The sequence below is a fragment of the Dermacentor silvarum genome, chromosome 1 (genome assembly GCF_013339745.2).
Source record: "Dermacentor silvarum isolate Dsil-2018 chromosome 1, BIME_Dsil_1.4, whole genome shotgun sequence".
NCBI classification, from domain to species: Eukaryota; Metazoa; Arthropoda; class Arachnida; order Ixodida; family Ixodidae; genus Dermacentor; species Dermacentor silvarum.
In genome coordinates this window covers 364455606-364468314 of record NC_051154.1, presented here as the reverse complement: position 1 = coordinate 364468314, position 12709 = coordinate 364455606, and the positions used below count along the sequence as shown (strand labels likewise).

The window sequence follows — 12709 nt, the reverse complement described above, 5'->3', positions numbered from 1 at the left end:
TGTGAAATGAAATTAACACGACAGTTCCGCGTTACTGCGTGTGTTGCGCGTGCCATCCGAGATGAAAAGCGTAGCGTAGATACGGGGTGCCGCCACGAGCCGTCTCGCGTTCAACCTTTGGACGCGGCCAGCGGAGAAATGCTCTCTTGCACCCCCTTGCCGTCTGCCCTCTGTAGCTTCCAGAGCGATAGTGGAAATGAAACAGACGGAAAGCCGCTGATTGGTGCGATAATTACGCATACCTTCGCTTGTTCTTGAAGGACTCGAAAAATGTTTGCAGCGGGAGATTTTTGAAGCGGTGTGATTTAGTAGTAATGTCATTCTACGATTATTTAGAAAAGTGTTTCAGTTCCTCGTTACGCGTTTTTTAAGTATGGAAGTCACAAGATGAGTACAAAGAGCCAATCAAATGCTTGAAAAGGTAGACTCATGTTGTCCTGTAAATGTCTCCCAACACATTTAGGGTAATGAGAAATTATTTGCTGTGTTACTCGTTTCTGTATCTGCATGGTGGTGCAGAGCGAAACCGGTTAAAGAAACGTTAACTGAATGGCGACAACTAACGATTTGAGTTTGCCGCCTGCTCCCGCTCCAGCTCCTGCTCCCAAACAAGATGGTGTAATCCTACGGGCATTGCGTGCCACCATATTTGCTTTAGCATCCTCTACAAACACCAGGGCTTTAATAAAAAACAAACAAACGAAGTTTTTCTCCCGCGCGGGAACAATCTTAATAGTGACAGCTGAGGTTTCTGAGAAATATAAGTAAACCCAATGCGCGCAAGTGGCCAGTCGGAAGGCTGCGGCCACTGCGATTAAACGTATACCTAGTTGTTGGAATGTGTAGTAACACTAGATAAAGGTGGTTCTAACGATTGCGTCCAGCGCAAATCATGGCCAGTGGCTTCAGCGTGCTCGGCGATATCGATACAAACGTGATCTGTTCTTTCATTTAACCGTCTTTTTGTTCTTATGTCTGATCTTACAAACTCAGTCACGTAGTTTGAGCATTGGTGAACACCTCAATTCGGTGACAATCCATAATTTAGTTTAAAGATGTGTTCATTGTGTTCCAATCGGTAACAATTATGTACAGTATTCATCATGGATACGAAGTCCGATGGATGCAGAACAGTATGGAATTGGCCTTTACCATGATCTTGAAGCAAGATTTCAAGAGAATTGACACTAATTCGCCTGAATCACGCGTCCCCATAGATAAAAATTTCAGTGGCGATCTAGCGGTAATGCGAGAGAAATTGACGTGAGCATTACGTCGTACTGATTTGAAGTCCCTGATTGATGATTTTAAACGCATTCGCCACATTGCGAAGTGCTGTTCAGGAGTGCACTCGATACGACCTACCTTCACGAGCAGAGAAGTGCAAGTGACAGTGGCGTCCAGAGCAGACCACTGCAAGTTGCACAACACACGTGGGTGCGCTGTTTAAGCCCCCCCACCCCTTCTCTACCTATACTACACTTCACACCCACACATTCTTCGACTTTAGCACTCCTAATGCTAACTCATTAAAAGCCCCCTTGAAGTACGTCTTGTATATCAGAATATAGCATGAAAATGTACGATGCAGGGTCAGCATGCCAACCTAACACTATTTTACACTTTCGTTGCTGCTTGAGGTAAACGAAAGCAATTTACCATAATTATTATTAGGACAAGGTCAACTTAGAAGCAGATCTTGCTTTCAGCACCCAACTTAGGTACTTAAGCAAGAAGACAATTTCGGACATCCTTATAGGATACCCGCAGGAAATAAAAACAACGCCAAAACTAATTTTGCCTCTGAGCAGTCTTCTTCCGTTCGCACGAAAGTATAAATTCGTGAAATAGAAAATTCGCAACAAGATGGCTACAAACATTCTCTTCCACTTTCGCACTCACTTCCTAGCTGCCTTGGCAAAAGCACGTGTCTTGTTGTACGTCTCTTTCCTGCAGAACTTGTCAACGGGGGCTGAGACCCTGGTGCTGTCATTCCACTCGGGGCGCTGGGAGGCTGAAGCAGCAGGCCTGCAGCCAGCGTGTCTGTCTACACGCGATTTGTCCGAACTGAAGGTGCCTTGAAACTGCGCATCAACCAAAAAAAAAACTCCAAAATAAGAAAGTCACGACTCTATATACCAGGTGCTGACTGCTTTTAACATTTAGGCGACATGAGCTATGCAAGCCATTTTGCCGAATCTTCTTCCAACTACTATCTACATACCATACATATTTTTGCAACTCGTATCTGTCCTGGACAAGTTTGAAGGCTGTTAGGTTGGTAACATTGTTCAGCTTGTTTTCATAGCGGAAAATAATAAACTCACATTCGAGCATCGCGCAACCTTTTTCACGATGGCACGACAGGTTGTGCGGACAGATAGCTGAGTTGTTTGCGCAGTTATGAACCATCTCCTCTGACACAGCATTCAACTTTTCTTTTGGCTCAAGCTTTCTTTAGCCTCAGCGGCTGCGTCGGCAGTTGCAAAAAAGGTCCCTTTCAAATAAAAAAATAAAATGTTAATAAAATCCGAACAGGTAATTAGGAGTAGTACAATTCAGACATTTGCAATATCGCTTAGGCTTTCACAAGAGTGTTTCACAAGAGTACGGGCTTACAGTTACAGACTTGTAGCTTGAAGACATGAACAGACGCTGCTGAACCGAAGCTTCTAGATGGCGCTTACGTTTCGTGCAGCAAGCAGAGGGCATGGCTGCATGGAAAATACAGTCGTGAGTTCATTGATCGGGTTTTCAACATCTCAAAGCAAAACACACGAAATGCTGCGTTAGAGGACATCAGGGGGGGGGGGGGGAGAGGGGTATTCCACCAAGTGGACTGTCCGTTTTCACAACCGCTCATTGGCGGGAGCTGAGTGAGCTAGGTGAAAATAGGCTGAGGATGCCTGTTTTTTTCTGGCGCGTTGCGCAATCCAGCAAATCACCACTTCAGTTGCTGCTGAAATGGACATGTTCACTAGGTGGACATTTGCGTAATACACCCGTCGCCTAGGATTAACGTTGACCAGCTGGAATTCGTTAACGCGCACAAGAAGACAGTTTTGTGCACGAGTTCTTTATCATAATGTTCCTGTTGGAGTGAGGTCATGACAAATTGAATCCGCGACATCGTTCTCTGCAAGCTACGTTTACCAAATAAGGAGTAGTCAGCATGGCAACGTTCTTGGATATTCTCTTATCTTTAAGGTAAAAAAAGAAATGCGGAGGCGGCAGTGGCGACAAGCGCGGTTGACAGTTGTCGAATCTATTGCCCAGTGACATTTCATAAACAGCCTAAAATTTATCTAGCATACAAACAAGACAGCATAAGAGCAGACATCTGGGCGTGTTGGTACAGACAGCTCGATGGTGGAAATAAACAGCGCAACGTTTACATTCTGGTGTTTTACGGACCCAAACCACAATCTGATTATGACGCACGCCGTAGTGGGGGACTCCGGAATAATCTGGACCACCTGGGATTCTTTAAAGGCAACCTAAAGTTAAGTACACGGACGTTTTCACATTTCGCCCCCATCGAAATGCGGCCGCGATTCAATCCCGCGACCTGGTGCTTAGCAGCCCAACACCATAGCAACTAAGCAACCACGGCGGGTAGCGCAACTTTTACACAGACCGTATGACAGGAGGACAGGTCAGCGCTGGTGCGTGTCTTGCTGTCCTACAGAGCCTAAAAGATGCGCTATTTCCATCAGGACACAGCATGATTCACAAGATAATGGAGACTTCAACTGAGCAACAGTAGTTTCATTCATTCATTCATTCATTTATTTCAGGTATTTGCTGCAGCAGCTTGGGGCATTATTGTAGGTACAGAATTGTTACAGAGTTGCTTTCTGTCATTTCTAAGCATAGGCGGCCTGGCTAGCTGAAACAGTGTTTCTGATATGAATATATAGAGTATTGTTCCAGGTAATATACTCGTCGATTTAAACAAAACGGCGTTCCAGGAAAACATGTGGAACATGGTTTTACTTATATCATTCTGCACAGAAGAGGAACAATCTTTCAGGTGTTGTTGTGTGGAGCATGGTTTCTCTTACATCATTGTAAACATTGTAAAGGTGAACATTCTTGCAAAAACTTGCCCTTACTAGGTGTAACCTATGTGTAACCTGATGTAGAGTGCATTAACAATTTACTTGCACGTATTACTTCACAGGTTCATTCAATTGCTGATGAGCGCGTAATTTTCAGGGGTATAGCTTGTGATAACGACGCGACAGCACTCAGATGTTATTTTAATGCTATTACTTATGGGTGTGAATCTTGGCTAATGGAACTACATATTGAGGCAGGAAAAAAAGTTGCATTTTCGCCCGAAAGGCGAAACACCATATTAGTAGACAGCTTTATACGAAGTAAGGGTAGCTTGACGGCCGTATAAACTTGTAAACATAGGCATACTAAATAAATGAACAATCACGGTGTCACGCGTGCACATACAAACATGAACGCATCTCTCTCGATGACTGCGGCAACTCGCCATCAAAACGCTGGAATAAGGAAGCGCGGCCTTCGAATTGAGCGAATCCACATTCGTGCTGCATCTCGCATCAACGCGAACTAAACCGCGAAAACAACGCACGGCGGACCCCCGTCGCAGATGGCTTTCAAGATAGTTCGGCCTGGGAGCGAGCGCGTGGCAGCGCGTTACGCAGCAACCTCCGGAGTAGAACAGGCCCCCTTTCTCCCCTCGACCTGTAGCGTTGCGCACGACCGAAGACGGCGTGCTTCCTCCCCGTTTTCCTCCCCTATGTGCGTGAGATTGAGCCGCCATCACCGGCTCACCCTCGCACGCTTTCACTCGCATAGGCAGCATACGGCGCGCGGCGACGATTTTGTCACCCTTGGACTTTATACGGAACCTCACGGCGACGCCGACGGCAGAAATGTGCCTGGAGAGTTCATAGAATTGCCATGGCAATAAAATCCATATGTTCAGGTGAAAACGGGTGTGTTACAAAAAATAGAAATGACTCCCAAGCAGCAGCCAGTCTTCGTCGTCTGCTCGACACACCTTCGTTATTTCTCCACAACAATATGAACAAATGCAGAGCAATGTGTGTGTCAATGGCTGCGTCTATCTTGCCACCTTACCACCCAAACAACGTCCCATTAGAGACTCATCGTACAAGTATCTTGGTGCACGCAACAGCCCATCTAAATTGGGCCACCTACATAGCACAACTAAATAATAATCCTAACCGCATGCTGGGCTACACCTTCGGCGAAAAGTTTCAAGATCACCGTCAATAACTAACTTATTACTATACACAACACCAATTCGCTCCAAACTGGAATAATTCCGTATCGTTACGGCATCAATGCTATCGAAATCTCACCGATTTGGAATGGTACAAAATAACTTCACTTTATTAACTCAAAAAACAGCCACAATGCAAGCATAAGTCACTTCAATCCAGCCTAAACTTACCACCCGTGTCATCCAACCGAAACATTTCGTTTAGGATTTTTTTTCATGTAATGTATCAACAGTGCCTTTGCGATGACCGAATCTCTTCTTATGACTACATTTTTAAAAATTATGGGGTTTTACGTGCCAAAACCACTATCTGATTTTGAGGCACGCCGTAGTGGGGGACTCCGAAAATTTGGACCACCTGCGGTTCTTTTACGTGTACTTAAATTAGAGTGTACTAGACAATGGTCGAGTGGGCCGAACGGCGCTCTGCCGTTGAGGCGCCGCGTGTTGAAAAAGGTCAGTTTCGCCCTAAGGGCGAAGCAATGAATGCGATAGCAACACAGCAATGTCGTACGAAGTAAGGTGAGCGGCTTTGGTAGCAATATGAATTGTAGTAAACATGAGCTGATTAAGTAAGCAGGTGTGCTGCGGCGTAAGTAGACCGACATGAAGAGAGACTCGATGACCACGAGAAGGCGCGTGCGAAACGGTGGTGTTGATGAGAAGCGCTTCCCATGGGCAGCGCGTGCGAAGGGACACACCTGTAGCGCTGCACTGCCGATCCGGGCAGCATTGCATGTGTAGCGTGCGTTGGAAAATGTGGCCCGACTATTACTAACTGAATGAATAAGCGTAGTGTGAGCGCGCACAAACAAACATGAATAGATCACACTGAATGACTGCAGACAACGACTGCCAAAACGCTGGCAGCAAGCGCATACGCCGCAGCGGGCGAAGGTACATGCGGTCTATCGCTTCAACGGAAACTGAGCGGCGAATGCACAGAGGTCAGAGCCGTGTGGAGATAAGAGACGGTGCGCGGACGAGCGACGAGCGCGGTTGTTGGCAGAGTACTAGTGCCCCCCCCCCCCCCTCCCGCTCCCCCCGGCGCTGGCTTCCCACTTCCTTGCTTGCGCGTGGGAGATTGAGTGCGTTCGCTCTCCGTGATAGCGCGCGTCCCCGCACGCTTCCGCTCGGGCATACGGCGCACGGCGAAGATTTTATCTATACGGAACCTCACGGCGACGGCGACGGCAGAAATCCGGTTGAAGTGTCCATATAATTGCTATCGCAATAATATAGTGCGAGGGCGCTGCGAGCGAACGGAATTGGGGCGGGGACGCGCTCCGCGGCATATACTTTCGCTACGATACAACGTACTTTCGCTACGGGCGCCGAGGCTGATCGCGCATAGTACGCTCTTAAAATAGTGCTTTATTTCAACTACAAATTTATGTTTACACCATTTGCCAAACATTTATTTGAGGCATGGATTACACAACACGACGTCTTCAATTTTGCTGTCGTTGTCAAGCGCGTCGTCTGCTAGCGAGTGCGCGTTCGCCACGCGGACACTGGCGGATGCCCAATTTTTCTCGAAGAACGTCTGTGCAGTACATTTTTTTTTGTTTTAGTTGCTATGGTGCGCCCATGACACTTGACTGCCGGTACCAAATGTAGCTTTAGCCAAGTGAACTGTTCTTTTTACCACTGTCTTCTAAACGTAACTGGTATCTCTGCAACGTTAAGCTACGGAAGAACATTTTATTATTGATATCGTGTCATTTTACGCGCGCTTCTTGTTCAAGGACAATTGATCAGGGACAATGATCGAAGAAAGCAATATGAGAGTGAAATAAACCACGTTTATTAACTGCGTGGCGCCAAGAATGGTGAATGTATTTCTAAGCAATTAAATCAAAGGGAACATAGATATATATTCAGGATATATGCGTAAGAGAAAAATAAGAAATATTCCAAACTGAAAAACTGAGAACTCCCGACCGGGGGCTGATGAAGTTACAAATGAGCGCAGACGCGGCTGCGTCGGCTCCCGCTTCTTTGAATGTTTTCGGACATCTTTTTGGTGTTATTCAGATATTTTGTTTTTTTCGAAACCAGTTTTGTGCGAGCTTTCCGACGATACCGTTTTCGCTGGGGTGAGTGAACTTTTCGGCGAGTTATTGAACATTGGTGCCTAGGCTTAATTACAAGTACGGAGCTAGGGTTAGCTTCGAGTACAGCACTCTCGCGGCGGCGCCGGGCCTCTAAAGGCCCCTGTCGCCCCTGAAAAGACGGCGAAGATGCCCGAAATGGTGACGGTTGAAGGCATGGACATCAATCCGGAAGACTTCGACGGAGCTGGGTGGCCCACCGCCCTAGGCGCCAGGCGACGACGAGATCCGGCAAAGAGCGCGGCGGCCGCTGCTGCTGCGACGAAGGCAAGCACGGCGACGAAGAACGGTTTCAACGCCCGCTCCTGCTCGACAGTTCAGAGGGTCGTAGCCGCTTAGCGGCTCCCCCGGCTGCCGAGAGACGAGATTAAGGTCATTGTATGGCCCCGAGGAGGGCTCGACGTTTCGAAGGCGGACTTGGTGCTGCTGGCGAAGGCTCTGACCATGGCCGCGGCGCTAACCGACCAACAAGCATCGGAGGACACGATCTGCCCTAACATGGTACAGAATATTATTGTGATTTCGACTCCAGTCACATCCAACGCTGCCGCTTATGCCGGCATCCAGAAAATTCACACAAAAGTCGGCGCTTTCGAGGTCTCTGCATACGTGGCCGCGCCGCAAAACACGTGCAAAGGGGTCATCAGGAACGTTGACCCCTCGATAGAAGAGCATGCCCTCAGAAGCATGATTGTAAATCAAACGAACCCAACCGCCATTGAAGTTAAAAGAATCAAAAACACGCATGTCGTTGTGATTGTCTTCGACGGGCTTCGAGTTCCAAACAACGTCATGTGCGGAGCGGCCCTATTGCCATGTTCGCTTTACAAACAAGTCGACGTTTGTCACGCCTGCGGGCGGGTCGGGCACAGGGCTGACGTATGCCACAGTAGCAAAGAAGAGAGAAGCAAATGCCGCAACTGCGGAGAAGCGTTCCCAAACGGCGCTGCAGAAGAACACAACTGCACCCCGAAATGCAAGCTCTGCGAGGGCAATCACCCCACGGGCGACCGTTCGTGTAGTGAAAGATTTCACATTCCATACGTCGTGCGAAGAAGCAGGAGAAGAAGACGAAACCGCTCCGGCAGAGAAGCCAACCCTGACAAGGTCAACGACCCAGTGGCCGCGCAGAAGGAGCCGGCAGGTGGCTCCATCCCCAAGCAGCGCTCCCACTCCAGAGGGTGCTCTAAATCCAGAGGGCGTTCCCAATCCAGAGGGCGTTCCCAATCCAGAGGGCGTTCCCAATCCAGAGGGCGTTCCCAATCCAGAGGGCGCTCCCAATCCAGAGGGCGCTCCCAATCCAGAGGGCGCTCCCAATCCAGAGGGCGCTCCCAATCCAGAGGGCGCTCCCAATCCAGAGGGCGCTCCCAATCCAGAGGGCGCTCCCAATCCAGAGGGCGCTCCCAATCCAGAGGGCGCTCCCAATCCAGAGGGCGCTCCCAATCCAGAGGGCGCTCCCAATCCAGAGGGCGCTCCCAATCCAGAGGGCGCTCCCAATCCAGAAGGCGCTCCCAATCTAGAAGGCGCTCCCAATCTAGAAGGCGCTCCCAATCTAGAAGGCGCTCCCAATCTAGAAGGCGCTCCCAATCTAGAAGGCGCTCCCAATCTAGAAGGCGCTCCCAATCTAGAAGGCGCTCCCGCTCCAGGGGCCGATCCCGGTCCAGATCCAGCTCCACGTGGCCCGGCAAGAAAATGACCTGGGCCGACATGGTCAGCAACAACGGCTCTGCACCGCCAACTTCCAAGCAAGGTAAGGCACAGTCAGAGCACGTGCCAGACCCGCGAATACACACACTAGAGCGGGAAAACAAAGCACTCGAACAGGAACTCGCTGAACTCAGGGCAACCCTAGCTAGGCTAGAAGGCCGTATCTTAAACAACACACCGACACCCATCCCTCAATCTTCCGGGTCCGTTATCGCACCGTGCAACACAAACAAATGCAGGGCCGTCGTCATCCAAACCGATGACGATACATCCGACGTGGGCACGCTTATGTCTGATGCCAGCAAGGCTCCTAACGCCTCCGTTAGTGACAACAAAGCTAAGGAGCGCAGCAAGAAGAAGAGCAAGTACAACGCATTTCAATCGGTAATACTGAAATTAAGGAGGCACTCACGCAAATCTGCGGCAGACTCGACCGCCTAGAAAGACCAATCGCTCATCCCAAAACCACGAAAATCATCCCCACGTCGGACCCAGGGCCCATGTCTGTTCTGGGACCCCCACCTGCCCCGCCCGCACCCTCCAGGCCGCCAGGTCCAATGAGTGAGCCGAGCATAAATGGGGCCATGCCAAACCATTACAATGGATAACGCACCACAATTTTTCAAGATCTGGCAATGGAACTGTAACTCATTCAACAAAAAGAAAGCTAACCTTACGCAATTCGTCAGATCATGTAAAGAAAAGCCACACGTCATCATCCTACAAGAGTGCGGGGCGGAAAAGAACATTCAAAACATGTCCTTCTCGGGGTACAGGGTTTCCAGGCCGACCCTGGACCCCGAGTTCAAACAAGCCAGGGGCATTGTCACTCTCATCAACAAAGACGTCAGCTTTGTGGAAAGGGGCACTCCGACATACAAGAAAGGCCTGGAATCCAAGCTCACAGAAATAATTCCCAGTCGGGCCCTAAAGAACAACCTTTACATACTAAACGTCTACAGTTTCCCGACTGACAGACTCAGGAACTTTAACAAACTTCTCACATCAGCCGCGTCGCAAGAAAAGGACAGGCCGCTGATCGTTGCCGGAGACTTCAACGCGCACAACACCGTCTGGGGATACGCCACCAATGACAGGAAAGGGATTAACCTTGCCGAGTGCGCGGACACCCTAGGCATGCAACTCATCACGGACTCAAGGTTCCCGTCGCGCAGAGGCAACTCGGTTCAGAGGGACACCACCCCGGCCCTGACGTTACTCTGAAACGCTGGCGGGTCGTGGGACAACCTGCAAGAGGACCTTGGAAGTGACCATTACATCCTGCAAATCAACGTCTGCATCACACCCACTCCTCCCAAGACGTACACCTACGTCGACTGGGATCTATTCAGAAGAATGAGGGCTAATGAGGGCAGACAAATAGAAACCTTCGAGGAGCTACTGGAAAATCTGAAAGTTAGAGTGGCCAACACCACTAAAGAAATAAGCGTGGACCTAGAGGTACCAGCCATGGACTCCAGACTCGCACACCTCCTGGAGGCCAAGAACGCGCTAAGACAAAGATGGAAACTGCAGAAGCTAAACATGAGGCTGAGGTCTAAATTAACGAAAATCAACAAAGAGATCGAAGAACACTCTAGAAAGTTGAATGCGGAGCAATTGGACGAGGTTTGTAATGAGGCGGATGGTAAAATGAGAAGGGGCAGCAAGTGGAGCCTTCTCAAGAACCTTTTCACCGACAGCAACATACCGACCAAGTGTAATGCCCGACTAACGATCGAAAGGCTCATTCATCTTCATACGAAAGAAGGCACGATTCCGCGGGACTTTCCTAACACCCTGGCAGACATCTACCTGCCGGTAGAGCACAAATCTGTACCGTGGGACGACCCGACACGCGAGTATAAGGGGACACCTCAACTCTCGCTGGATCGTCCTTTCGAAGTTTCGGAGATTGTGCACGCCCTTCACGACCTAAACGGTCGCTCCGCTCCCGGCCCAGACGGACTAACAAACAAACTACTCAGAAATCTAGATGACAAAGCCATACAAATTATTACGAGCAAAATTAACGAGGTATGGGCTGAAGGCCGGGTGCCGGACGAATGGCGAACTGCCAATGTACTCCTCAGCCCCAAACCCGGAAAACCACTCCATGTAGAGAATCTGAGGCCCATCTCCCTTACGTCGTGCCTCGGGAAGGTCGCGGAACATGCCATTCACAATCGAATTAAAGAGCACATTGAAGAAAACGGTCTATTCCGCCACAATCTCGTAGGCTTCAGAAAATCCCTATCCACGCAAGATGCCATGCTACTCATCAGGAGCGCCGTCATAGACAACAAATCCAGGGATGTAAAAGGCATCCTGGCACTCGACCTAACAAAGGCCTTCGATACGGTCAGGCACGAACACATCCTCAACGAAATCTCCACTTTAGATCTCGGAGTAAATTTCCGCAATTTTGTAAGATCGTTTTTGGATAACCGAACGGCCACCATAAACGTCGGACAAATCAGAAGCAGAAAGCACATGCTAGGTAACATCGGCACCCCGCAAGGGTCAGTGCTTTCGCCGCTTCTTTTCAACATCGAAATGCACGATCTCGCAAACAAACTCTCGAAAGTCCCGGGGGTAGGGCACGCGATTTACGCGGACGACATCATTTGGTCCACGAGCGGCCCGCTAGGCACTCTGGAGCAAAACCTACAGCAAGCGCTGGACACCACGGAAGCTTTCCTTACAAACACGGGACTGAAGCTCTCCCCCAGCAAATCAGAACTCCTCCTGTGCAAACAAGGCCCCAGGCAGAGACAGCCCCTTAGCTTCCTCCCCGTTCACCTACACACCAGGGACGGAGGAAACATCCCCACGTGTAACACAATTAAGGTCCTGGGCATGGTCATTGGGGCTTACAGCAATGACAACGCGGAGGCACTAAGACGCATCACAAAGAGCACCCACAACTTCACCAGGGTCATATCACAGGTCGCTAGCAAAAGGGACGGACTGAAAGAGGACAACCTCATGAAAGCATTTCACGCCTTCCTCATCAGCCACGTAACTTACGCCGCTCCCTTCCTCAACTGGAAGAAGACGGAGCTGAACAAAATCGACACACTAATCAGAACAGGATTGAAAAAGGTCCTAAGCCTCCCTAGAAACACTAGCACGGAACGACTCCTCCAATTGGGGCTACACAACACGGCAACAGAACTCTTTGAAGCACAGCGAAACGCCCAAATTAGTCGGCTCTCACTCACAAAGGCGGGCATCGAGATATTACTAGAAGCAGACATACAGCCCCTCTTCATGCCACCAGGGAGGTCGCAACTATGGACAAATACCAAGAGGTCAATAACCGTTGATGCAATCCCAAGAAACATACACCCGACCCACAACGAAGGGTGGCGAAAAGCGAGAGCGAAGGCAATCCTTGGCAACATTAATCGTCACGAAACGCAAGTCCTCTTCGTTGACGCGGCAAGATATTGGAATCGAGGCGCATACGCGGTCTCTGTGGTGGACGCCCATGGATCACTCGTCAACGCAGCCACGGTGGTTACCAACTTCACTCACGAAGCAGAAGAAATGGCCATCGCGGTGGCCCTTCGAAGCTGCAAAGAAGCCTCCATCATTT

At 49.5% G+C, this 12709-nt stretch overlaps 1 protein-coding gene across 1 annotated transcript in view; it reads right to left on the bottom strand.

Moving 5' to 3' along the window:
* Positions 1-12709, bottom strand: part of LOC119454015 (uncharacterized) — a 35253-nt gene that overhangs the window by 8074 nt on the left and 14470 nt on the right. Inside the window, exons 2-3 of the mRNA XM_037716034.2 lie at positions 2620-2714; positions 1903-2084 (exon numbers count right to left, since the gene is read on the bottom strand). Of these exons, the coding sequence (XP_037571962.2) occupies positions 1903-2084; positions 2620-2712 (275 nt within the window). The 5' untranslated portion in view covers positions 2713-2714. The remainder of the gene's footprint in view (positions 1-1902; positions 2085-2619; positions 2715-12709) is intronic.